Raw genomic sequence first — 24,847 nt, 5'->3', positions numbered from 1 at the left:
CCTGAAGAACATGTTGAGTTGCCAGTAGGCAAACAAGAGCTTCCTTTGTCAATATCCAGATGAATTCTGGAAGAAGCTTCTTAAAGCTCTGTCGTCTGTAGGAATGTTAAAAGCTGTGTGAGGAACAGAAGAAAGACCCGAGGGACACTTCTTTCCTGCTTGCCACTTCTGTTTTTAAAGCCATCTCCATCTACCAGGATTTCCTTTTGAACAGTGAAACTGAAAGTTTTCTAAAGCTTTTCTCTGTGATGGAGCCTCATACATAGTGCCTTGTACTCACAGCCATGCTGCCCAGGTGTTGTGTTATAATTCTAGTTCATCTTATAGCAGTATTATGCTTTGATAAGGAAAATGAGATATGCATATTACACAGCTCTCCCCAACTTGGCTTGCAGAAGACGTCTTGTAGGACACTTGGTATCTGCATTTCTAATTAATTGAAAAAGTGTATAGATAGCAATCAGTTGAAATTCCTGTATTCATGTTTTCTGTTTACCAACAGGAACTTATGTTATGCTATTTGATTAGACCATCTGACATGACTGAAAAAGAGATGTCGACACCAGAATGTATGAAGAGAATTAAGGTTCAGGTGAGTAATTACTTCTCTCCTTTGCCTGTGTAGCCTTGCCTTGGGGCAGCTGGAGAGCTAACTGTAAGAGCCCCCTTGAACTGTTGCCTGCTCTTTAGCACGCTTTGGTTTTTGCACGCATAGCTGCAATAAAATAACTAGATTCCTTTGTGCCCCAAGGCATGAGAAGTGCATTGCAGGCTCTTTAAAAGACTTAAGACCTTCTAATCTAAATTTTAATGTTGCTGTTACTGTGAATGTAAGCATTTGCATGAGGAAACAGGGATACCTATGGATGCTGTAAGGTTAATGTATGTTTAAAAATGAAGGGAGAAAAATGTGTGAGACACCAGCTCGCTTCAGGAACAAATGTAGTAATGTACTAAAATTCCTCAGTGGTTACATAATATACATCAGTTTGCTAAAGGCTTAATCCCCATCCCTCACTCGTTATCTGTAGCTCCCCCCCACCCCATAATAATTGCTGGTTTTTATTTCAGGAGCTGATTGTAAGTCGTTGGGTTTCTTCCCGTGAGCGCAGTGAGCAAGATGAACTTTAACCGACTGTACAGGAAAAACTTACTTTTTTCAAAACCACATCTTGTTGGTTTTTACCTGATCTTCTCATGATGAACCATTGTCTCAGAACAGGTTCTGTCAACATATTCAGTTGGTATGTATCAATGCTATTTCAAATGAGGTATATCCTGTTTACTGGAGAGAATTTTGTATTGAAAAGCATAACAGCTATAATAATGGAGAAGAAGGGGAAAAAATTAAAGCTGTGTCCCAACTCAAAACACTTGTTTGTTTCCTTAAAACTTACAAACATTTATCTTTGGTGGCTAGACTGCAGTGATTAGTAATGGTATTTTTAATATTCTGACAGATCTGGGCATTAGTGCTGAAGAGGCACTATGGCCTGCAGAGCCACTGAAGTCCAAAACCTGAATGTCTGCCTGAAGGCCGAAGCAATGAGGGATCAGACAGTTTTCTGGGAATGCTCAACTCAGATTCTTCAGAGTTGAACTTGGGAATTGTAAGGCTGACTTCATTTTGTAGCTCAGCACAGAGTCCTACATTTCTTCAGAAATGAGGACTTAAACTTGGTAGTCCTCAAATTTAATGCTGGGTTTTAACTAGGTAAAACTAGGTTTTTAACTAGTTTTACCTAGTTAAAAACCAGCAGTAAGTACAGCGAGTCAAATAACCTTTTGGGATACCTATGGTACCATTCTTCTTCAACCAAAACCTGACTTCGTAGCCTTGATGAAGCTGCACAAACTTGGATTTGGGGGGAGATTTGGTTGTTGCAATATTGAGCATTGTAACATGTTGCTCTTAGGTGCCTAGACCCTGGAATTCAGTGGTCCCAACTAAAAGTGCTTATTTTCACAAGCACTGCTCAGAATTGAGGAACTCTTCCCAGAATGTGCAAGGATTTTAATTAATTCTGGGGTCTAAGCACTTAACAGCAATGGTAGGTGTTAGGCAGTAGGGAATGCTGGGGCTCCTTTCCCCATTTGGGTAAGATGTCTTGCTTCACTTGGGACATGCAGCATAAGATTCCTCGTTGAAAGTAAGGGCCTAATCCTGCCCTGTGACAGCAAGATGCCCTGACCACAGGTTGATGCCCTTTACTTTTGTTGAAGATGGGTTACTGTGTAGAAAAGAATGAAGATTTGCTGAGCTAGTGAGAGGAAGTCAGTCTCTCTAGCTTGGCAAGTATAGGTCTCAGTTTCATCGCTGCTTTTTTCTCTTTTATCCAGCAACTACAACAGTCTATACCTTTTTTTTTTCCCATAGTGCACTCGTAGCTCTCTTTGTCCTGGCCTATCATATGTTGTAAAACAGACTGAGACACACCACTGCGTTTTGTATAGAGTGAGGTGTAGGACAGTGCTGAGTGGTTCTGCCTTGCTACACTAGGTGCCTGCTATTTTCCAACTTTTTTGTAAGATTTAATCATCTAGATTGCAGGTTCCTAAAGACAATGTTTGCTATTGCTAAGCCACATTTGGAAAACAAACCAACCCAGCAGGTATTCAGCTGTCTTTCAAGTAGAGCCAGGAGGTTTAAGTATCAACTACACTGCATTTTAAGTATTGCTGCCTTAGATTCAGGCATTTGAATTCCATCTTAGTTTTTGAGCAATAGGCTTCCTTGCTTCACTGTGCTGTTAATATTCCCCCCCTGTGTTGTGAGAGAACACATGTGCTGCAACAGTAAGGATATGTTATAGCAGGTGACAATGACACTGTTTTGGATTTTCTTTGTGCTGTTTTCATTTGCCATAAAAGGGGGTTTGCCTCCTGGTCACAGGAAATTTTCCAGGGCTGGTAAAAATTCTGTCAACTCGGACTGTTCCCACCAAACACAGAACCAGAGTCTTGTTTACTTAGGCAGCTTAGACTGTAAAGCCAGGTGATGAATGCAGGAAACTACATACAACTCAAAGTCGAAGATCTTCTAGTCTTTGCTTTCCTTTAATACGACTTCTACTGGAAAGATGTAAAATGAAAACGTTAATTGCATAATAGCTTTTTCAAGCTGCACAGGTATGTATGTGTTGACTGTACGCGGCAAGGTGTTTTATTTCTAGCTGCAGATGACTGTACTTCATGGTTCAGTACTGTTGTATCAAATAACTTGTATTAGATACTTGTACCATAGCACTGATACTTGCCATTGTGTTTAGATTTTACCAATTAAAATACAGTACTTAAATGAAGTATGGATTCTGATTCACTCAGAAATAGCATACCATAATTTCTTTTTGTAAGCCAAATCCTAGCTGAAGAATTCTGACTTGCAGTAGGAGTGGGTGGATGGGAGGTCTCTCACAGCAGCTGAATTGCACATTTCCAGCTGGTTGTCTCTATTGCGGTGTTTTTTTGAATATGCTTTTAAAGGAGCTATAATTTAGAATTTAGCAAGGAGTGGAAGAACATGGAGGGGGGGAAGTGTGTAAAGTGTGGTGTATGCAGCTAGAGAGTATTGGGGGGACAGGGTTAATGCAGTTTGTGTGTACAAAAGTATAAACTAGATGTGGACAAAACCGCAATCATTTATGATTACTTCTCTATCTTTGAGAAAATAGGACTTACATCTAGACTAAAACCAGCTTGCTTTGCAGAAATTAGTAGAAGGAAAAAAAGCTGAAATTATTTTCTTAAACTAGAACGTAAGTAAATAGCGAAATTGCACAAAATCACGGAGTGCACAATTTTGACCTGAGCATATGCTTCCATTTTACAATAGGTAAAAGTGCTGCTGCAGGATCTTTTTAATTTTTTTAACTTAAATTTCTTTTTGTTAAGTTCTGAAGTTTTAACTCCGAGATAAATCCTGAGGAGTCTGTTGTTTATTACAGATACTAACAGACACAGACACTAAATTATTATCTTTTAATACTAAGCATCTGTCTTGGTTTAAGGAGTAAATGTGCAAAATGTAAAGAGGAATTGGAAAGAAATGTATCTAGCAAAGAGGCTGGATTTATTTGTTGTTATATTTATTAGTAATTAAAGTAAAAGAAGATAACTTTGCATGTAGTGAATCTGCATTAAGTCATGGACTTTGGATTTCAGCAGCACGCAAGCACAAATTCCCTTTTTTTTCACTCTTCAGTAAACAAATGTGACAGGAAAAAAACATTTTGGTTTGCTACAGCTTAAGTTACCACAGTTCATTTGTTAAAACCCTTAATTACACAGCAGTTATGATTTCTGGTATTAAGTGTCTTCACAGAACAGAGCATATAGTGAATGTAAATAGGAAAACATTTTTCCATGTGAATAGTTCCCATAGAAATTTTCTGTAGTGTGTACATTGTATTATGTTATTTCATTCAAATGCACAAGGTCAGCTTCCTGATCCTTCCATGATGTGCAGGTTAACATGTAAAGTTAATTGTGTTTTTAAATACATTAAGTAGATCATGCATCGTAAACCCTGAGATTTGGAGTCTTAAGACTTCCTTTTCCTATTGCATGTTGTAGATGTTTTAATATAGCAACTTGTCATTTTCAGCACTGTTTTTCTTGATCAGGAAGGGGTACAATGTAGAAATCATTAGCTGTTAGCTCCTGATGCAGAGTAATGTATTTGGAAGCTTTCTTTGTCTGTGGGATCACAAATTTCTCTGTAAATTCACTTTTACTCATTTGTCGTTTCCCTTGGGCGGTCAGTACACTGTTAATGAATGCCAGTGCGTATGTGTAGCAGTTATGGTCATGTTCTTCATACCTAGGAAAAATATCTCGTTAGTAAGAGTTAGCACTAATCCATTAATTACTGCGCATGGAGGAATATTTTACTAGGTGAAATAAGGAAGCGCATGCTCTCCAAGAACTATTGTCACTTTCCTTTAACGCTGGTGCTTAAATATATTCTATTCATCGCAAGTTGTACTTTCCAGCCAAAGATACTGGAAACTGTGAGCATAAAAAAAAAAAGAGAGGGTTGCAGACTGTAGAATAATGAGTTCTTATTTTTTATACTTATTTGGCTTTTACCTTGTTAACGTTTGCTCTTCCATGTATTGTTACTCTGTTATCTTGAAAACCTTTTCCTGCTGCAGTAATGTTAATTGTTTGCCACCATGTGCACTTCTTTCAGTGTGGCATTAACTCGGAAGCTTACTTAAAATCAAGTAAATTCTATCACTGATATGTTGATACAGTTGCTATATGGTGTGCCAGTCAAACTCCCATTGGCCATAGTTTGTGCCAGGACAGAAATACTAACTGAACAGGAGGAGTAGCCATTTCAAATGTTCTTGCCTTTTTCCTTTTGCCTCCCCCACTACCCTAACCTAGGAGCATATGGCACCTACCTGTTCTTTTCACTGTCAGAGCGTCTCTCAGATTCTCCCAAATGTTTCATGGCCACTACCAACTTCAGTGATTTATTCCATTCCCTCACCACATAGCGCTGCTTTTTCCACTGGCCCTGTATAACTGCATTTGATACAGACCTGCTCAGACTCCTGTTTGCCATCTGCCTAATCCTCAAGCTGCTTCTGTAATTGCCTCATCCTGTGTCATTTTTCCCTTGTTCTTCCTGGCCCTGAGACTCGTTCCTTGCCTTGTACTGTCAGTGGCTCCGTGGTCTGTGTTGCCACAGCGAATCTTCTGTGAGGCTTGCCTGGCAGCCCTGGGAATTTACAATGTCTTTTTGCAAGATCTGAAGACTCTGGGTATCAAAAGCAACCCTGCGACCCTGAGCCCAGCTCAGGACAGCTCACTCTTTTCTTCAAAGCTCTTCCGGCCTGTTAAGGGTATCTGGAGCGACCTGTGAGCTGCCATTTAGTGAGCAAGTGATTTGCTACGGTGTACTTGCTTTACCAAAATAGTTGTTAAGGAAAAATAATTATGAGTCACTTCAAAGAGTGGCCATCATCACTGTGCAATGCAAAACATCTGCAAATGACACTGAAAAAAATGTTGGGTTCACCAGCTCAGGGCCGAGTTTGCAGAGCGCCGCAGCATGTCTGGATAACTTCTGTGTGCACAAGTGCTTTACTGAATCTGTTCCACGATTAAGCAGAGCATGTAACTTTTCAATTTTGTATTTATAATGCAAAATTCTGTAATACACATATTACCATTTCTGTCTTGCAGTTAGCATCTCATTTTTAGGAAGCACGTCTTTATATCCTCACAAGCAAACCCACTATCTCTCAGGAATTTAATATATTGTTGGTCATGGCTGTTGCCGCTGTTCTTTACTGCTGTTATATACCATCCTTCCAGTAAATTAAAAGCAATCAAGAAAATTAGAATCGGGCCAAGAAAATTAGAATCGGGCTTGGCCTGAACCCAAAGAAGTACAGGATTAGTTTAGTGCAGTTCATGTCCTTTGAAAAAATAAACTGAGGAGTTAACTGAACTTTTTTAAGATGTTAAATTTTCAGCAGTTTAGTGGTTACTGGTCTGTTTGTGGAAAAAGTAGGTCACTTTGTCAGGAGGTGGCAGACAGAGGAAAAGCAAAGAAAAGCTTGTCGAAGAGATGCACACATCTATCCACCTTTTTTGACATGGAGTTAATTTTAGTAATAACATTAAAGCACTGGGAACTGTAAAAGCATCAGAGACACAAATCCTGTTGGCTTTACAAGTTCTGTAGACATTTAAAAATTCTATTCTAGGTCAAATTCTTTCATCTCCTGGTACTAGGGAGATAACATATTATCTCTGAAATTTTATAGTCAAGCACATACAGAATTGCTAAAACCTGCTTTTGATTTGTTGGGGGGGTGGTTCTTTCATATAAGATGACGTCTTAAACACTTCACAGAACTATGCTCAGAGGGGCTGTTTGTTAAGTGTACTGTTACTGATGAGCAGTTCAAGGACTGGTGTTTTCTTGGAGAGCAGGCTGCTTTGTCATCAGCAGGCCTGCTGATGTGGCAGCGCATGTTTTAGCTGGGCTGCGTAACTTGTAACACCGTCATCCGGCATTAACTTCAAAGGACGCTACAAAGAACTGAACGTTCTCTTTGGAACGTACTGGTTTAATTCAAAATATGTGGAAGTCTTTCTGTATTTAACTCTCCAAAGCAATGTTACAAACCAGCTGGAAGAGCTGGAAATGGGCCTGACTGTTTCCCATTTCTGATCACTGACAACAAAGAAGTCATCTGGATGGACGATCTGGGCAAGAATCCCATCAGTGTGGTCAGCCTGTAAATGCAAATACACCTAAAACTGCTGAAACCGAGAAGAAATAACTATAGAATTGCGCTTGGACTTCTCTTAATGTTTCATTGAACTGTTTGTTTTCATGCAAAATTCTTCTGTTGCTGAAGAAAACTTCCCAAAATGATCTCTTATTTTAGAGCTTTTACATTCCAGCAGATGAGCTTGTTACTTATGACTTAAAAATACTCTTTTTCTCTTTTAGCAAGGCCACTAAGTTTCAAGACAGCGTTTCAAGTTTCATAAGTTTCAAGCCAGCCTGACAGCATTGTTTAGACTGGTTTGTTAGAAGTGCGCGTTCTAAAGGAGCAAGGCTGTGAATGAACCACAAGCCTCACAGGATCCAAAATGGAATAGCCCAGTTTATCATCCCAGACTGAAAACTCCTCTTGCATCCAGCTTTTAAACTACATACCTGTGAGGAAGCCAGGCCTCTCCCACAGAAAATTCCTCTAGGAGCTTATCCCACTGCTGAAGAAGCCCAAACTCGTCTGGCTGTACTAGTGGGATACTAATGCACTGTTCCCATCCAGTTTCAGCTCTGTGAATGCCCTCTTCGTTGTAATTATACACCACACCTGAAAATAAAGAGCAAGATTGTCAGGTGGCGCTGGAGAACTGGATCCTTTTTTTTAAAGTGATGAAAGCTACTATTAGTTTTCCATGCTGCCATTCTTTCTTAGACTAGCTACACCCTGGCTTCCCATCAGTGGCCTTCTGTGGCTACAGAGTAGAAAATGCAGTGCCTGCTTTTATCAAAAACTTGTTCTCATTTTTACAATGTAATTTCAGATGTCTTTTGATAATGAAAGCAACTTAAGGACAACCAGGCTTCTTTTTTAAACCCACAAATTAGACCACTTTTATATTAAATAAACATCTCAAGTGTGATTTTGCAGGGTGGGCCTATTCTAGGAGAACCTGATACGGTTTTTAATGTGGGTATTTTTAAAATTTTTTATTTTAATTAGGGGTATTTTTAGAATTAGCAAAAATTAGAATTAGCAAAAACTGTTTAAGTGAAAATTTTGTGAAACTTTTTAAAAGGAGGCTGCCTAGCTTTTTATTTCCCCATGTCAGGAATAGAAGTCACCTGTCGATTCCGTTCCGTGCAGCTCCTCAGCACGAGAGGAGAGGTGAACGGCTTTGATTTGAAGCTCAGTGTGCGCACTGCTGCAAGGCGAGATAAATTCTTGGACTCAGGATTTTTTGATCTTTATGTGGTACTCCCTTGTAGTGAACAGCTAAGCCCCCAGTTCCGATCCCTGCAGCGTGCTGAGGAAGTACGCATTCTTCAAGAGCAGAGCATCAGGTATTTGGGTGCTGCAGCCTGCGCTTTTAACAGGTACCGGGCACTGCCCCAACAGCAGCGGGGGCTCTGAGATAACTGTCCCGCAATTCAGGCTAGCACAGGCGGAGGGGGCAGGCCTAAACCGGGCGTACAGTGTAAATACAAGGAACGGGAGACGGGCAGTAGCTTGTAAGGCAACTACAGAGCACTTTTTACCGTTACTATTGGTTATTCCAACGTGAAGGTCGGATTTCCCGTCGTAGCCTCTGAAAGAAAAACAGGGGTGTTGGCGACGGATGCGAGCCTTGCTCGTCCCCGTGAGGACGGTCCTCACGCTCGCTCCTTCGGGCACAGGTGCCCCTTCTCACGCTGCTTGGCCCCAGGCTGCGGACCGGGAGGCAAAACCTGGAAAAGGCATTCCCATTTCCACGGGGCGCTGATCGCGACTCAGGCGCGGGTCGGTCAGTCGCTGCCGCCCCGGCGCGGGGCTGGCTGACGGCCCCGCGGGGACCGCTCCAGCGACCCGAAAGCTCGCGAAAGCCCGGTGAAAGCTGCCTTCTCCGCGGGCCTCCCCAGTGCCCCGCAGCCGGCGGCGGGAGGCCGGGCTCCCCGGGAGCCGCCTGTCCTGGCCCCGGCCGCCCAGGAGCAGCCGCTGGCTCCCCCGCCCGCCCTCCGCCGGCCCCTACCCGAGGAAGGTGCCGGCGGTGGGCCGGAGGAGGAAGGCGCGGGGCTGGCGGTGGCCGTGGCGGAAGGGGCTGGGGAGGCGGACGGGGGCGGCGGGCAGCCCGGCGCCGCGCAGGGGCCGGCCGCAGGCGGGGCAGCGCGGCGGCGGCCGGCGGCAGAAGACGTCGGCGCCGCAGTGCCGCACCCGCAGGATGGCGGCCTCCGCCATGGCGGCGCTCCGCCCCGCCGCCCGCCTCTCTATGGTCGGGGCGGGCGGCGCTCTAGCCTGCCCCGCGGCGCGCCTCTGCGGCGCGGCGCGCCGGTGAACAGCGTCCGGGCGGCCGCCGGCGGGGGCGGCGCTGGGGCCGCGCCTGGCTCCGCCCTTCCTCCCGCGGCGGAGCGGGGCCCCGGCGGGGGCGGGCGGCGGGGCGAGGATGAGCACGAAGCAGGTGACCTGCAGGTGAGCGCCGCCGCCTCGGCGCGGCCCGGCCCGGCCCGGGGCCTGCCCTTCCTCTGCCCGGCCCGCGCAGCCGCTTGGGGCCTGCTCACGGCGCGGCAAGGTCGCGGAGGCCTCCCCCGCCCCGGCCTCCGGGCGGCCCCTGCTCCCGGCCCGGCGCCTTCTCGGGCTGGCGCGGCCCCGTCCCCCGGCACATGCTGCGGGAGCGCGGCTTCCTCCGCCTGGGAGGGCCGGGCCCGGCGGCCCCAGCCGCCGCTGAGGCGGGACCTGGCCGGGCGCGTCTCCCGGGAGGCGAGGGCCGGTGCGGTCCGGTGCCCGCCGCTGTCTGGGGCGGGGAAGCGGTCCCCGGGCGGGGCGGTGGGTGCGGGGGGCTGTCGCAGGCCCTGGTGTGCAGCCTCCGGATAGGGATCTGTATCCTGAGGCAGAAGCGAGGTCGGGTTTGGAGGGAAACGCTTGTCGAAGGCGCCTCTGGGGAGCGAAGCCGTCCTTACGAAACAGACTCCTGTGACCAGAACTGCTTCTCCCCCAGGTACTACATGCAAGGAGTCTGTCGGGAGGGGAATAAGTGTCTGTTCTCGCATGATTTGTCTACAAGCAAATCCTCTACCATCTGCAAGTACTACCAGAAGGGACAGTGTGCCTATGGAGCCCGGTGCAGGTAAAGACCTGACTTTTTGGAAGAGTGAGTTCAGAAGAACTGGGCGTGATAATCACAGGCAGTCAGCTTTAAACCCCAGGGAGTCAAAGGTCAAGAAACGATAAGATGACAAAGGGAATGAAATAATATATTAAATATGAGCTTTTTCTCCCAGTACCAAAAACCAGCTTATGGATCCAGCGTTACGGTTTTACTCTGCCTTGGCTTCAGCAATTATTTTACTCAGTAGAAAATAAACTTTAGGTTTCACATAGGTTTTTCATCCGGTTCTTACTGTAGTAAGACCTATTAAATGCAAAAAACTTCACATGAAATAGCATTTGGTGGCATGGTTTGCCTTCCATATGACTGAAGCGGCTGGACGCAGGCAATGTTTCGGCAGTGCTTCGCTCCGTTCTCCTGGTGCAGCTTGTAGCCTCCTCCATGCAGATTCTAACACACAATTTTGAGGACTTTCAGTTCTATCTTAGAGCAAAGTGTTTTTCTCACGCTCCCATAGGTTTGGTGGGAAAGCTGAACAGTACCACACCTTCTCCTGACGTCTTCTGCTTAAAACTCCTTGGGAAATGCTCCAGTAAATACTGTGCCTTAGTTAGTGTTCTTACGTTCCATCAGGGATGTGCCCCAGGGCAGCCCGTGACTTCTTCCTGGGAAAATTCTGGTCACGGATGAGAAGCTTGTGTTTGTACCTTCGCCTGACAAGAACAGGGGATCTCATGGCATTGCTGTGATCACATTTGCTTTCCTTTGCTTAGTTCATGGTACCAAACTTGGATCAGGAGATTGAACGTTAGTGATTTCTGCAGCTTCCGTTAGCTGCTCACATTGAATTAGTAACGTATAATGTTGCTGGTGGCCGAGTTATTCGCAGGGACCACGTCATACGCTGACTGCACCGTTATGGTGGCTGCAAAGTGTGGTGCTGTTTTACTCCAGCTGTTTTGCTGGAGTTTGGGGCACTCTCACATAAGCAATTCATGCGTATGGCATGTCTGTGGGCACGTACAGGACCAGAAACAGAGACGGAGAATATTTTTGTTCCTATCAAAAATATTCTAGCGTTCGGGTATGTCCATGGCTTTACTGGACCAGCCTCTTTACTGCACTGATTGCTTCTGCTCTGCTGCTGGAGTTTATTTCTATAGCTTTACCGGATGTTTCGAGTCCTTTCCTATCTGCTTTGCAAATGCTGCATCTTCTCCTGTGGTGTGGGAGCATAAAGTCTAAGTGTTGCTGCTTGCAGGGAGAAACCGAGATCACGAAATGTCACTCCTTCCTGCACAGTGTTTTGATGTTGCTTCTCTGAGAAATGCCAGCAAACCTGTTTGTGTGAGGGGATGACAAAGATCTAATTTAATATGCACATGAATAATGTTCTTTCAGCTGTGCTGGGTGTCTCTGGAGAAGAAAATATAGGTGTGCTTGCAGAGGCATCCATTTTTTGAGACTGAGAAACCTTTTAGTCTGGCTTTGAAAGAGACTGAGCAGTTCAGTCGACTTGTCAGAACAATCCTTTAAAAAAAAAGTAGCTATTCAGTTTTGTTTTGTTTAAATATTCATCAGGGGAGCTGTCCGGCCACTGTGCCAAGTTTAGCCTTTATAACACTTGTTCTGTCTTTTTCCTTTCATAGGTATGATCACACCAGACTGCCTGCGTCGGGGGGTGCAGCGGCCCCTGCGCCCCCTCCCCTCTCATCGGCAGCGCTGCACAACCCTCGCCATCCTCCCGAGCACAGCGCGCCGATAATCAGGAGCAAACTGCGTGAGACTGGCAAACGGGAGAAGAAAACGCTAGTGCTCAGGGACAGAAGTGAGTGGGAGTGGTGCTGTGCTCGTCCTCCTTGGTGCTTGACAGGAGTTAGGAGTTTTTCCTCCTTTTATTACTTGAGTTTCGTGGACAGCTGGAGAGGTGCAGTCAGACTTCCTACCCGATGAGGCCTCTTTCCTGGAAACGCTTGTGCCTGTCAGTACCTTTTAATGACCGTGTCTAGCTGACTGGCTTTTAGCCTGGTGTTCCCTGAAGGATGGTTCTTGTTTGGGGGGATTTTTTGGGGTCATTTTTTGTTTTGATCTGGGTTTTTTGGTTAAAATATCTCTGCCCCTCAGATCTTTTTGTGCATTTTGTTCTCAGCGTGAGGGCATTTGAAATGGTGAGAACCCTGGCTGCTTTGTGCCAGGGTACCTGGCCTGTGTTCCGTGGAGGATTGTGCCAGCCCTTAGGAACGCAAGCCCGGAGACATCTGTCCATGCCTGACAGGCAGGGCAGAGGAGCCGAGCCCCCCCGCGCTGTGCCCACCTGTTCTCACTGTCGCGCCGAATGGGCCAGTTGCCCTCATGCGAAATGAGAGGATTTTTTAGCCTATTTGTAAAGAGAAAACAGCTGAAGAAATCTTGAAATCGAACTTTTCAGTAGGTGGTTTGTGAAAAGTCTTGTGATTTGTGAGCAAAAGGGGCTCAGAGGTGGGATTTCATTGAGAAGAAAACTTTTTTTTTAAAAAACCTGGTAATCATTGGAGAGAAAGTATATGGAGCTTCTTGTGTGGGTTTTGTGCAGTGTCTTGTATGGCTCATATTATGTTTCTGTTTCCTAAGATCTGTGTGGATTGAATGAAGAAAAGCAGAAGCCCAGTGCCACAGGCGATGTGGTGTGTTGCAGTGACCAAAATGATAATCTGGAAATGAAGCCCCATTCGTATTTGGAAGCTATTTGCAGTGGACTGGAAGATCCGGTAGCTGGAAGCTCCTGTGCTGACGGAGAGCAGCTGTGTCCTTACACTGCAGCAGGAGCGTGCCACTTCGGAGATCGCTGCCTTTACCTCCACGGAGACATGTGTGAGATATGTGGATTGCAAGTACTTCACCCTTTCGACCAAGAGCAGAGGAAGGCTCACGAGATGGTAATATTAACAGGAAATCGGTGTGAGATTTGCTTTGCTCAGTGCAAGATTTGGTTTGTTTGCTCTAAAATCCAAAGATGTGTTTTGCAGAAGAGCCTGTTGTTCCAAAGAGCTTTTGTTTTATCGTTTGTCTAGCTATAAAGGGATCCTAAGAGAAGCCTGTTCAAGCATCTAGGACTCAATTGGTAATGGTGATGCAGATAGCCTTTTACAGCAACGTCTTTTTTTTTCCTTTTCATCCTTACGGGAAGCCTGCCTGCAGCCTTATCCCAGAACACCCTAAAACTCTACCAGGAAACTGTCTTTTGTAGCTTACGCGATGTCTCAGTGGTACGTTATGTACAGTGGGGGAGAGGAACTGTGGGCTGCTGGTGCGTTCTGAGGGATCGCCCTGCCAGTCTGCTGAGTCACCTCTTCAGATGTCTCTTCTTGATGGTGGCTGATTTCAGGGCAGCGTCAAGTAGGGACAGACTGAACGGAGTACAAAGATTTTGGAGCTGAACTTGAAGTAGGGCAGCTGGAGGGACTGGATGAGGAATTGGTTGGGTAAAGATGGGATTAAGGGGCTGCTCTTTTCTCTGCCTGGCTACCAGATTTAGGTCAGGGCTGGTCAGGAACAGGAGGAGTCCTCAAGGCTGAGGAGGAGGAAGACCAGCAGCGTTAGTGGTTACTGAATCATAAGTGTCTCCAGAATCTGGCGTAGAATCCAAGGGGTTAAAAATCTCAGGTTTTGTGCAGTCGGCGTATACGTGCAAAACGTGCTGGTGTAGGGCTTCTCACTTCTCCCGGGAGCTCGTTGGTATCTGGCAGGGTATCCCGTCACCGCTGCTGTCAGGTGCTCAGCTCTGGAAGCAAAGGTGTGTGTTGGATGAGAAGGTGCAGTAGTCGGAATGCTGCTATTAATGTGGAATTATTTTTTGTCCTTTTTTTTTTTTTATTACTGTAATTTAAAGTCTTTTATTTTACTTGTCAAGTCCTGAGAACTTTGAAAAGCAGGAGGCAAAACTATGCAGATATAACCACCAGCTCACCTTGTAGTGCTGTGAAAGTGTAAATTGGTTATTGATTGTCACTTCTGGGATACTGTGCTGAGAAACACTGTAGGAAAGCCTGTAACGAGAGACTAATTCCTTAGCTAGGGTAAAGCTGAATATCCGGTGAGTGAGTGTGGCCTTAATGCTGAGCAGAGTAACATCTTGAGTGTGGCACCCATTCTGGACCCTGAATTAGATGGTTTTAGGGGTATTTGAAGCATTTCCTTGTGCAATACCTGTTCCATGACAGAGATACAGAAAGGTGTAAATGAAGAGTGTTTGGGTAGTTTTACTTCTGATACTCTTGAAGCTGCAGAGAACACTGCAGGGCTGAAATATGTGATTGAATTTAACGTTCTTAAAATTAAATTATGACGACGAAGGGTAGGAATGATGCTCTTAATCAGCGTACCTTATTTTTCCTGTAATAGATCCCTTTCATAGACACTTATGTTTTACAAGGAACAGGCTGATATGTGGACTGCAATAACCAATGACGTCTCTCCTCTGGCAGATGTGCATGGCGACGTTCGAGCATGACATGGAGAAGGCCTTTGCCTTTCAGGCAAGCCAGGACAAAGTGTGCAGTATCTGCATGGAAGTGGTGTATGAGAAACCATCAGCCTCTGAGAGGAGGTTTGGGATCCTTTCCAACTGCAATCACACGTACTGCTTGTCTTGCATCCGGCAGTGGAGATGTGCCAAGCAGTTCGAGAATATAATCATAAAGTAAGCTGATATTAACCAGAGTCTCTGCTGTGTGGCCTGTGTCAGTGAGATGGGCTCTCCGGTGTGCTTTGACTTGATATGGAAATAAAACTGGGGATTCCATAGCTGTAAATATTAACATAGCCATTAATAAGATCTGAGCTCAGAAAATCCTGGTCCAAGCGCTGGCAAATTCCAGGACGTTGCAGTGTGGCTATGAGAACTGCCTTCAAGACCAGTAGGACGCATCGGGTATCCTTTGGTGACGGTTTACTTACACGCTGTGGTCCTGTGTGGGAAGAGCTTGGCCCTTTGTAACTTAGCCCCCTCTCATTGCGTTGGCGGTGGGGCAAAGTGCACACGTGGACTCTGGAGCAGCTGAGACCTTGTTAACCTGTGCCCTTCACAGTGACCTGTGTGCAAAAACAGTCACTCCTTTTTTTCTATGTATGTGCTTAATTACTGGATTTTTCTCTAAATTATAGCTTACTCAAGCTACATGTCCCACTAATCATGCATGTCCCACTAATGGGACATGTCCCACTAATCTGTATCTGAGTAAATGTCTTAATCTTCTGGCTCTATAAAAAATGTATTGCAAAAATGCTCCTCCTTAGATGAGAGAATTTAAAGCATCCAATTAGGGCAATTTCCTTTCTTGAGCATCTCTTTGAAAACTCTGTCAAGTTACAAGCATACTGAGGAAAAGGTGGGCAATTTTTCCAGTCTTCTGCCAAAATAGACTTTCCTGCACAACTTTCATTATGAATTTCATTGAAGTGAACTTTAGCTCGTTAGGACATAAACTGTATGGGAGTTGAGGTACTGAGATAGTCTGCCTGCAGTAGGGACTGTGAGGGATTTTTTCAGAAACAGAGCCCTGGAATCCGTTTTGAGTTGTGGATTAAATACTAATACAAATTCTTCAAACATCTTTTTTACATTTCTCCATAATGGTGACCATACTGGTCGTTGCAAAGTTAATCTAAAGGAGGGACTTGGCTTAGTTCTAAAAGCACTGCCAGCTGGGAGACAAGGTGTTTTATGGGACTTATGGGGAGGGGGTAATAAAGCCTTTCCTAGGCTTGTTGAGGTACCTGAAGTTGCATGTTTGATTCTTGAACTTAATTCCTCATGTAGAAATCCATCTCATAAAACCACTAAGTGAACAACTCGTCACTGCTGGTAGAAGTCAGATCACGTTTCAAAAGGCTTAGAGACCTTCCTTTTTCTTTTTTTCGGCTGGTTTGGCTTTCTGTTGCATGGGAGCTGCAGTACTCGTGTAGCTGTTATGCTTTATTTCTGCACGTTGGGATTAGCAGATAATTTCTGCGTATTGAGGAAATACCCGTTACTTTTGTTCAGGGCTAGAAACAAACGGAAGGTAGCGCAAACCCTGACTGCTCTGAATTGGCTTATTTCAATTGAAACTAATAACAGATGTGCACGTGTGCTGTCCTAACGTGTGAGGAGGTGCCCGCTGCTTCAGCGTGACAAACCACCTCCCTTTCACTTGGAAGGCTGCTGTTCTGCCTAATTTATTGAGGAGTATCGCTCGCGGAAAGTAACAGAGCATTGCTGTTTTGTCTCCATCCATTAAGGTCTTGCCCGGAGTGCCGTGTGATATCCGAGTTTGTCATTCCCAGTGCGTATTGGGTAGAAGACCAGGAGAAGAAAAACGAGCTGATCGAAGCATTTAAGCAGGGAGTGGCGTAAGTTCAGTAACCACAAATACTATTTACATTGTCCTTAAGATAGATACGCTAAGGCTTAGCCAATCAAAGCGCCTTATTTTTAAACTTTATGTAATTACAAACCATTCTACAGAGAACTCTTAATCTCTGTTAACACTTTTATTTAACTTTGTGACTGCTATGAAAGGGTCTGTCATGTAATTTTAGATCAGAAATTATTCAAACTCGCTGTGCTCGGAAATGTTGAAGCTATTTCAGTTCATTTGCCAAAATTGGCTTCATGCGTTTTCTGTTGATCCCTTAGACGTAATTGCCTGGAATGTTGTCAGTTACTGAGGAAAACACATAGGGAAGGAAAACGTAATAGTCTCTTGAAGTATGGGATAAAAATTCACAGGGCTTTTGTAACGTCTACTGGAAATGGAAAATACTACTGCATTCCTTTTATTGTCTAGTAACGATTTGCCCAGTGCTTGGAGCACTGGGAGAGATCTGCTGACGGGTATAGTTCTACAGCAGCGTCGCAAAGCTGCGCCTGCCTGGCACGGGTAAGGGTTGTGTAGTTCGCAGAACAGGACGGTACCATTGCTGATCTCCTTGCTCACCCTTGTTAAGGGTAAACAAGCAGAGCTGTGCTTGACCCCAGTGAGCGATGACTATTTTGCTGAAGGTTGCACAGCTTTATTCTGCGAATGCGTGTCAACCTTTAAACATGCCCTTTGGAGTACAGAAAAAAAATAGGCCTAACTTAAATCTGTGTGTAGGTGTTGCTACTAGCTTTTCAGCTGCTTGGGAAGCTTTAAGTCTCTGAAGTCCTGTTGTAACACAGCAGCAGAATTATTGAAAGCAGTACTGCTCCCTTAAATGAATCCAGCATCTTGTCGTGTTTTATCTTCTAGTCAGGCAAAATATTTGAATAGAATGAATCACTTTAAACTGAGGTTCTTCAGATGCGGTTTGTTTTCAACACCCTACTGCTGTCATGGCTTTTCATTTTAATTCATAAGGACTTTGAATTGAGGGTAGTAAGTGGTGCTCAAAAGCCTCAGCTTAGTCAGTTTTTAACTGGCCACATTCTCAGTAAGGTAAGCTTTTGTGTTACTGGAATAGGGGTGCCAGGCAGTGTTAGAAGTGGGGTTTTGGCTCTTGTCAACCTGTTGTATGGAAGAGAATACAAAAAGTGCTCAGCTAAGACTAATAGATTGTGTTGTAGCTAGAATTTCTGTACCAAAGAGGTTTTTATGGGCATATCTCTTGGCAGTCAGTTTAACTTGAGGATTTAATATTGCACGGAATGAAAAAATGCTAATAAAGGGGAGTCTAAGCTAAGAGCAAGGGTCGTGCCAGCACAAATCCACTCTGATTTATATGCCAGCGCAGGAGGGAAAAAGTCAGACCTGGAAACCTGGAAGTCACAGACCACCTGAGTTCCAAACCAAGACAAATCCATTCTGCTTTTAATGCAGTGCCTGGTTGGGGGGTTTTGGTTGTTTGGGATTTTTTGTTACTGTGCTTGCTTCTCCATTTAGTTGCTATTTGACAGACCATATCTGTGCCTTAGGAACCAGTTTCATCACTATTTGCGTATTAAGTTTACAAGTTCAATTGCATTTTCTCTGTAGTTTCCTGTTCAGATGTTTTTCATTATAGAACAATCCATCAACCCCCTCCCCACTGCCCCGAGTACTGGCGTATGACCTTTGTAAGGAACACCGTTATAAACATTTGCTGCACAGCTAGAACAGCTTAGTTGAACAACAAAGCTGATGGAAACTTAAATTAATGAAGCATCATCATAGAACTTCCAAAGGAGATGATGAGAGGAACAGATTCATAAAAATGTAGTGGTAGAAGATACAGGAGAGGAATGCTGCTAGAGAAATAGCAAGGGATTTGTTCATTACGATGAAAATGCATGTGTAGGATCAATGACATTCAAAGAATGTCCCTCACTTTCCATGGCTTAAGATAGTTTAATTTTTTTGACTTATGATGCTGGTTTTTTATGTGTTCCTTTGTTCGCTTTTAATAATCTTTCCCATCTATTTTGGCTGCTGTCAGCTAGGGAACGGGAGACCAAAATTCTTGGTGTGTTAACAGGAGCAGTACTTTGCATCACTGACTAAGCATGAGATAAGCAGCCATGGAGAGCGAACGGTATCTATTTCCTACTAGCTGAAGGCAATAACTCTCTCTCTTCTAATTAAATCAGGAAAAAACCCTGCAAGTACTTTGAACAAGGGAAAGGAACTTGCCCGTTTGGAGGAAAGTGTCTTTACCTTCATGCTTATCCAGATGGGACACGAGCTGAACCTGAAAAACCACGGAAGCAGCTCAGCTCTGAGGGGACTGTGCGGGTAAGGGAATGCTCCAGTCAAGTATAATTCAAACCACGTTTTGAATGTAAAGTGTACTACTTCAAATGTTTCATACCATGCACGGCCTTGGAGAAGTGAAGGAAGCATCCCTCACCTTTCCTCGAGGCACAGGTTTGTCATTTAATAGCAAAACTTTCTTCCTGTTTATTTTTTCAGCCAATCCTTCTCATGGCAAACCTTTCTTCAAAGGAATTGTGCCCTTAAAGCTTTCACCTGCAGTATTACAAACTCACCTCACTTACCTGCATAGAGCTGGCAATAAGACCAGCTAAAATGGTTAAAGCCTTCTCAAAAACTCGTTATGGCTTGGCCAGCACCCTGACCAGTCAGGACAGGCCTGCTGGTTTCACATAGGTACAGCTCGGCAATACTGGCTAGTTTGACCTCACTGTATTCAGACTGTCACGCTCAAGAGAGCGGTTGTCACTTCCAGTTTAACAGCAAATGCTGCCGAGAGCATTAGTAAATCCTAGCACAAAGCCAGCTTTTGAATCCCAGCTTCTGACTTTTTTTTTTAACAAAGAAATAAGACTGATAATGGAAAATATTTTGACGGAACTGTGACATGTACTGGTTCATGCTCAGTCAGATTTTCTTCTATTCCAGTTCTTCAATTCTGTTCGTCTGTGGGACTTTATTGAAGACAGAGAAAGTAGGACTGTGACCAGCACAGACAATGATGTAACAGAACTTGGAGAACTTTTCATGCACCTTTCTGGGGCTGATGAGGACCCTGCTACTTCTCAATAAAGAGAACTAAAGGTGCTGTCTTGTGTAGCAATCTAGCTATTTATTTAGCAATGCTTTTACTTTCTACAGCACAGTTAGAATGAATGTGCCCTGTGGTTTACTTGTGCAGTCCTGGTAAAGTTTTCAGATAGTTTTTGTATGGCAAAAAAAATACTAAAATATATTTGAAAAGTTAAATTGATTGCATGGAAAAAAATCCCTTAATCCCAAGAGGGTTTTCTCCCTCTTTGGCCTAACATACGCCGTCTTGTGAGCTGAGTGATAGTGTAAATACAGCTCCTCTCTTACCATTTAAAGCTTAAGCTGTTAAAAACTCTTGCTAAATCTATTTTGGGTGCTGCTTTTTTTTTTTTCTTCCCTTCAGTAAATCAACTAAAGGTATATCTACAAAAGCCCACTGGGAATAATGGTCAGTGTGGCTTTTTCTTCCTTAAAAAGGAGATTTAAGAACTAATACACTATACCTCAAAGTAGTACTTAGAGTTCAGAATCAAGTTTACTGTATTCTTACAGTGAGTGTTTCAGTAGTGGGGCCGGGACACTGCCTGGCTCTCGATGACTGTGCAAGTGAAGTTCCCACCCTCATTTCAAAATAATTAAAGTGTAGAGTGGCAGGAAGTGTCTCTTAGAGCACCTGTCGTAAAGCAAATACAACTGTCCTGATTAATATATTCAGGCAGAGCAATACAGGAGTCACAACATACAGCTAAATTAAACTTACAGCACAACATGGATTTTGGAAACCGTATAATGACACTAAGTAGTTGCTTTCAATAGTCATTGCAACAGTAATACATTTTTCTTCAATCTAACTGGTTCAAATGTATTTAACTGGAAGGGAAACCTTGATTCAGGTTAAATGAAGTAGCCAACATTAAATGAAGTAACTAAATAATTTCCTGATCTCCTTATGTCAGTGATCTTGTGGTTTGCAACTCTACAACATAAATTATTTCAGTTACAAAAGAAACTATTAGTTTTAACTGCTGCTTTTCTTAACTGTGTGGCTGATGCTCAGGCTCTTCCATCTCCACGTACCTCTAGCATAGTGAGATACACCTTTCTGAAGGTACAGTACAGTCTTAGAAGAGCCCCGTTTCCATGCACCTCCCCTCCCCAGTTGCAGCTGCAGTTGCGTTACTAAAAGCACCGGCAGAAGTTCACAGCCTGCCCACATAAGTCACCTCTGAGGTGGCTGCACTGCAGCCTTTTGCCGAGGCTGCCTCCCGAGTGCTCCCCGACAGCCCTGCCCCAGTACTGCCAGTGGCTCCCTCACCAGCAGCAGTTCTTTAGGAGGGCTCTGTCTCCAGAGGCCCATTTGCCTTTTTCAGATCAAGGACAGCAATGTTAAAGGCCCAGGAGGTGTGAGGTATTAAGGCACATCTCTTCTGAGTTAACGGAGTTGTTCCTGAATTGTATTTTTGTTAAAAATTTAATTCATGTTTGCATTGCAAAAGCTTTGAGCAAATGCAATTTGATTGTGAAATTTGATTCAAGAAGTTAATTCTGCAAATCATTTGTATTAACTTTGTAGTTAAACTGAGAATTCAGTCTGGACGCAACTGAAACAGCTGCTGTGTGATGCAGCGTTGTAACACTTGAGTACAAGCAGTTTTCTCAAGCACATTCAGCATATGATCTTAAAATAAGTAGAGGGCCAACTTGACCAATGGCTTGAGGATAAGACTGTGTGCCCTTGAAAGGTTGCTTGTCTGCCTAAAGATCTGAGCATTTCAGAAAGCTTGGTTGTTGAGACAACAGGAATTATTTGTATTGTGAAGCAAAGTATGTTTAGAGACACTGGTGCAAAAAACCTTAACATCAGCACAGCAACTAGGGCACTGCTTTGATGGTTAAAAACTAGGATCTGGGTCACTGTCGTAAAGCAGACAGCAGGAACCTTCATCTGGGATTCAAACATATTTAAATGGCAAGTTAGTGACTCCAGGATTATCTGCTTCATCTGCTGGTTGGCATTTCTGGGTCAAAACCGAAGCCGAGAAACATCCTGGATGAAAATACTGCATTTCTAGTATTTTCTATATGCATTTCTAGTAATACATTTCTAGTATTTCCCTCAAATCAAACATGCACATTTTGCTCTCTGTTCTGACCTAGGAACCGTAACTTTCCCACAATTAGTTCTACTCTAAAGTTAATGTTTAACAATGCTTACTGCAAGTCAGACCTGAGCTTGTCAGTGCCTATAACCACTTACTCGTCAGCTGCTTTTTAAAACCGGCACATGAAGGCACCAGTGAAGGTCTTACTCGAGTAAGTCATATGAGTGTAATCCTTCCTTACAAAGGCGAAGGAAAGGAAAGGATCACTGAGAGAGATGTAGTACTGCAAGATGAATGTTCAGGAGCTCTTGTCCAGACATAGTTTCTAACCCAAAATACTTACACCCCTTAGCCTCCCTGCTGGTCTTACACGTGTGTTTTTTCCAGAGAGAAATATTTCCAGTAATAGAATATTGACCAAAAAGAGTCACTGGAGAGGATGTTCTTTACCTTAAACAAGACATTCATGATTTAATTTGCCCTAAGAAGACACAAACCAGGTAACAATAGTCTGAAATGAAAAAGATAACCTCTTTTTCAAAGCTACCTAGGGACAACATGAAGAGATGTTTTAATGTAAGAGCAGTAAGACTTAGAAACTCAGACCTTTTCAATTCTTCACTTAGCAGCTTTCATCTAATTTGACATCAAGTGCTGCTCAAAATAAGCCTATTTATCAAAAATATTTTAATTTTTCAAGAGATACATAACCTGTTTTAAAAATTAGGAGTTAATGGTCTCTTTTTGGAAATTAGAGCTAAAGTAAAAGCAGCTTACCATTTCTCCTTTTTTTTCCCCCTTCTTAAACTCTTTCTTATTAAAATGAAGGTAAAATGAGAGATAATTTATGTTTACAGAGGGCTGCAGTTAAAATACCAAGATTATTATTAAAAATCATGCAGAACTATATGGAACAGTTTCTGTCAACCCTCAATTTACTTTTTAGCAAGCAAATTTTATGGTCATGCTCAATTGATCACCTAAGGATTAATATTCCACCCTTCTTACAATGTCTGAGGACAAACAGTCTAGATATTAGGTTTTACGTATGTGTCTGGCTTAGGTACCTCAAGTTCCTCCCTTCCCTTTCATAAGCGCTTTGTGGGTTTTTTGCTTGCTGCAGATAAGAAGCTGAAATGGCTATTTCGACATTACAGGCACTATGAGTTGCACATGTAAGCTGTCAAAATTCACAGCCGAAGTATTTTGCCTAACAAATTTTAGGCAGCGGTTTAGATTGAGGTAATAGTGGTGACAGACATCTTGTCTCTTCACTCGCTAGACCTCAGCAAGGTATTCTGACAGGAGCCCCATACTTACCTGTATGCACAGAGAAACACACAAAATCCCAAGCTTCCACTCCAGGAGTGGAAACTTGGCTTCCATTCTTTCCCTAATTAACATATTTAAACAGGATGCTATTTGAAAAATAAATTCTTAGATTAAACCATCTATTTTTTGTCATCTGCAGAGTTCAGCCAAGACAGCACAACACTCACCTCTACCTAAGTAGAAACAGGTTCACAGAAAATAAAATGCAGAGGAAAAATGGTGCAGTTAAATAGCTTGCTAGTACCTCAGTGTAGGTGTCTTAATAAGTAGATGCTGCTGAAAGATTATTACAGTAGAATAAAAAACATCTTGTAAAGATTGTGATTGGAAACCCATAGGTTGTCATATCAAGTGTGTTTTTTTTACTTGAACAGCTATTACCTATCCTCGTAACTTTTAAAAATTATTCAGAATGTCATTTTCTGAGTTTTTTAAATCTAGATGTACATGTCAGAACTATGGATTACTACATTAAATGATGACATTGAATCTTAAACCTAAAATTTAATTTATTTTATTAAAATAAGATAATCAGAGGAACCTTGGCTTACAATAAATGCATTTTCTCAGGAGCAATAAAAACAAAATTAAAACCCAAATCAGCAAGAAAAACTGTATATGCTCAGTTTCCTCTTGATAGTGCATCTCTTGGACGACAGCTTCAGATGGGATGAAGACTATGCTCATTTTGCAGAAGTATACGGATAATGTTAATTAGCCTTTTCTCAGCCACAAAAGCCTGTCTTTCCACACTTACCACCTCATTGGGCTGCAAGAAACAAGTCAATAGTACCAAGTAAGCTGCTTAAGTTACTGAAGATGACCATAGCAAGACTGGCTAGCTTCCTTCTCTGAGCAGTACAGTTCAGAATATATTCCATTCTTTTGCAAGAGTTTTTCTTCTATGTGCAAAACTATTGCAAAACTATTTTGTGTTGAATTAGCATTTTAACTTATTTCATTGGCTTGATGAAAGCTCTTAGGCAGGAGCTGATTTCCAGAACGTTTTTTCCTCTTCCCTCAGTCTGGTTTGCAGATACCCATTTCAGGCAAAACCCCCCCAACTCGAAGTGGCACATGGCATGGGGCAACCAAGGAGCACCATAATGCGTCATCTTTCCTCAAATGCCAAGGCAAGCCTTCCTTGCTGTAAAAAATACCAATTTATCAACAGATTCGAATCAATCCAGAAACGCTGCCAAAGAAACATCCATCGCTTCTGGCTATGGGAAAAATAAGGCTCAAGTGCATCTATTAAAAAAATAGTAATAGACCTCTTGATTTATAGTCTGTTAAGTATCCCAGTAAAAGAAACTGTAGAAAAAGGCAATGTGGAGCTGTGTCCCTGCAGGATAAGAACCGCAGAAATCCTTAGCAGCTTGTTCTTAAAACTGGGACGCAGATAATCCTGCTGGCACTGATCCTGTAACCGAGGCATTAAAAGCACAACTTCTGTTACTTCTGTTCTTTTCCCACCATTGGGGAGAACCAGGGAAGGGGAGCATGATCCTAAAACACGGGTAGTCTTGTGGATGTTAACGTGCATGAATTTATGTCCTCTGTGTGGGCGGCACGATGCAGAGACGGTTCAGAAGCACTCCGGTTGATTTTGGGTAAAGAATGTTGCAACAATTCAATGGACGACAGTAT

The 24,847-nt window shown here is 43.4% G+C and overlaps 4 protein-coding genes across 14 annotated transcripts in view; 2 read left to right on the top strand and 2 right to left on the bottom strand.

Annotated features, from left to right (window-relative positions):
- Positions 1-7,689, top strand: part of TSEN2 (tRNA splicing endonuclease subunit 2) — a 17,268-nt gene extending 9,579 nt beyond the window's left edge. Inside the window, exons 11-13 of one of the 5 annotated variants that reach the window (XR_012044659.1) lie at positions 503-592; positions 1,072-1,244; positions 7,478-7,689. Coding sequence is in view for 3 of the 5 variants with exons in the window: in XM_072876367.1 (XP_072732468.1) it covers positions 503-592; positions 1,072-1,131 (150 nt within the window). In the remaining 2 variants the exon portion in view is untranslated. Of the gene's footprint in view, positions 1-502; positions 593-1,071; positions 1,409-1,460; positions 3,378-7,477 lie in introns of those variants that run through there. The other 4 variants (XR_012044660.1, XM_072876367.1, XM_072876365.1 and 1 more) reach the window with 4 other exon arrangements.
- MKRN2OS (MKRN2 opposite strand) lies at positions 4,038-9,511 on the bottom strand. Its single transcript, XM_072876369.1, has 4 exons — positions 9,250-9,511; positions 8,780-8,829; positions 7,688-7,850; positions 4,038-4,819 (listed from the first exon to the last, which is right to left on the bottom strand). The coding sequence occupies exons 1-4, from the start codon at positions 9,453-9,455 to the stop codon at positions 4,600-4,602; spliced, it is 639 nt and encodes a 212-aa protein (XP_072732470.1). The 5' UTR covers positions 9,456-9,511; the 3' UTR covers positions 4,038-4,599.
- MKRN2 (makorin ring finger protein 2) lies at positions 9,511-23,700 on the top strand. The gene is made up of 8 exons (XM_072876368.1): positions 9,511-9,686; positions 10,213-10,341; positions 11,973-12,151; positions 12,934-13,238; positions 14,787-15,001; positions 16,582-16,692; positions 18,887-19,031; positions 19,659-23,700. Exons 1-8 carry the CDS (start codon positions 9,661-9,663, stop codon positions 19,800-19,802), a joined length of 1,254 nt encoding a protein of 417 aa, XP_072732469.1. The 5' UTR covers positions 9,511-9,660; the 3' UTR covers positions 19,803-23,700.
- RAF1 (Raf-1 proto-oncogene, serine/threonine kinase) overlaps positions 23,696-24,847 on the bottom strand; it is a 45,087-nt gene continuing 43,935 nt past the window's right edge. For all 7 annotated transcript variants that reach the window (XM_072876362.1, XM_072876361.1, XM_072876363.1 and 4 more), the window contains one exon: positions 23,696-24,847. In XM_072876362.1, coding sequence (XP_072732463.1) covers positions 24,707-24,847 — 141 coding nt within the window. In that variant the 3' untranslated portion in view covers positions 23,696-24,706.

The sequence above is a fragment of the Ciconia boyciana genome, chromosome 11 (genome assembly GCF_034638445.1).
Source record: "Ciconia boyciana chromosome 11, ASM3463844v1, whole genome shotgun sequence".
NCBI classification, from domain to species: Eukaryota; Metazoa; Chordata; class Aves; order Ciconiiformes; family Ciconiidae; genus Ciconia; species Ciconia boyciana.
The sequence above is the reverse complement of the archived record's forward strand: the minus strand, read 5'-3'. Positions and strand labels throughout refer to the sequence as shown.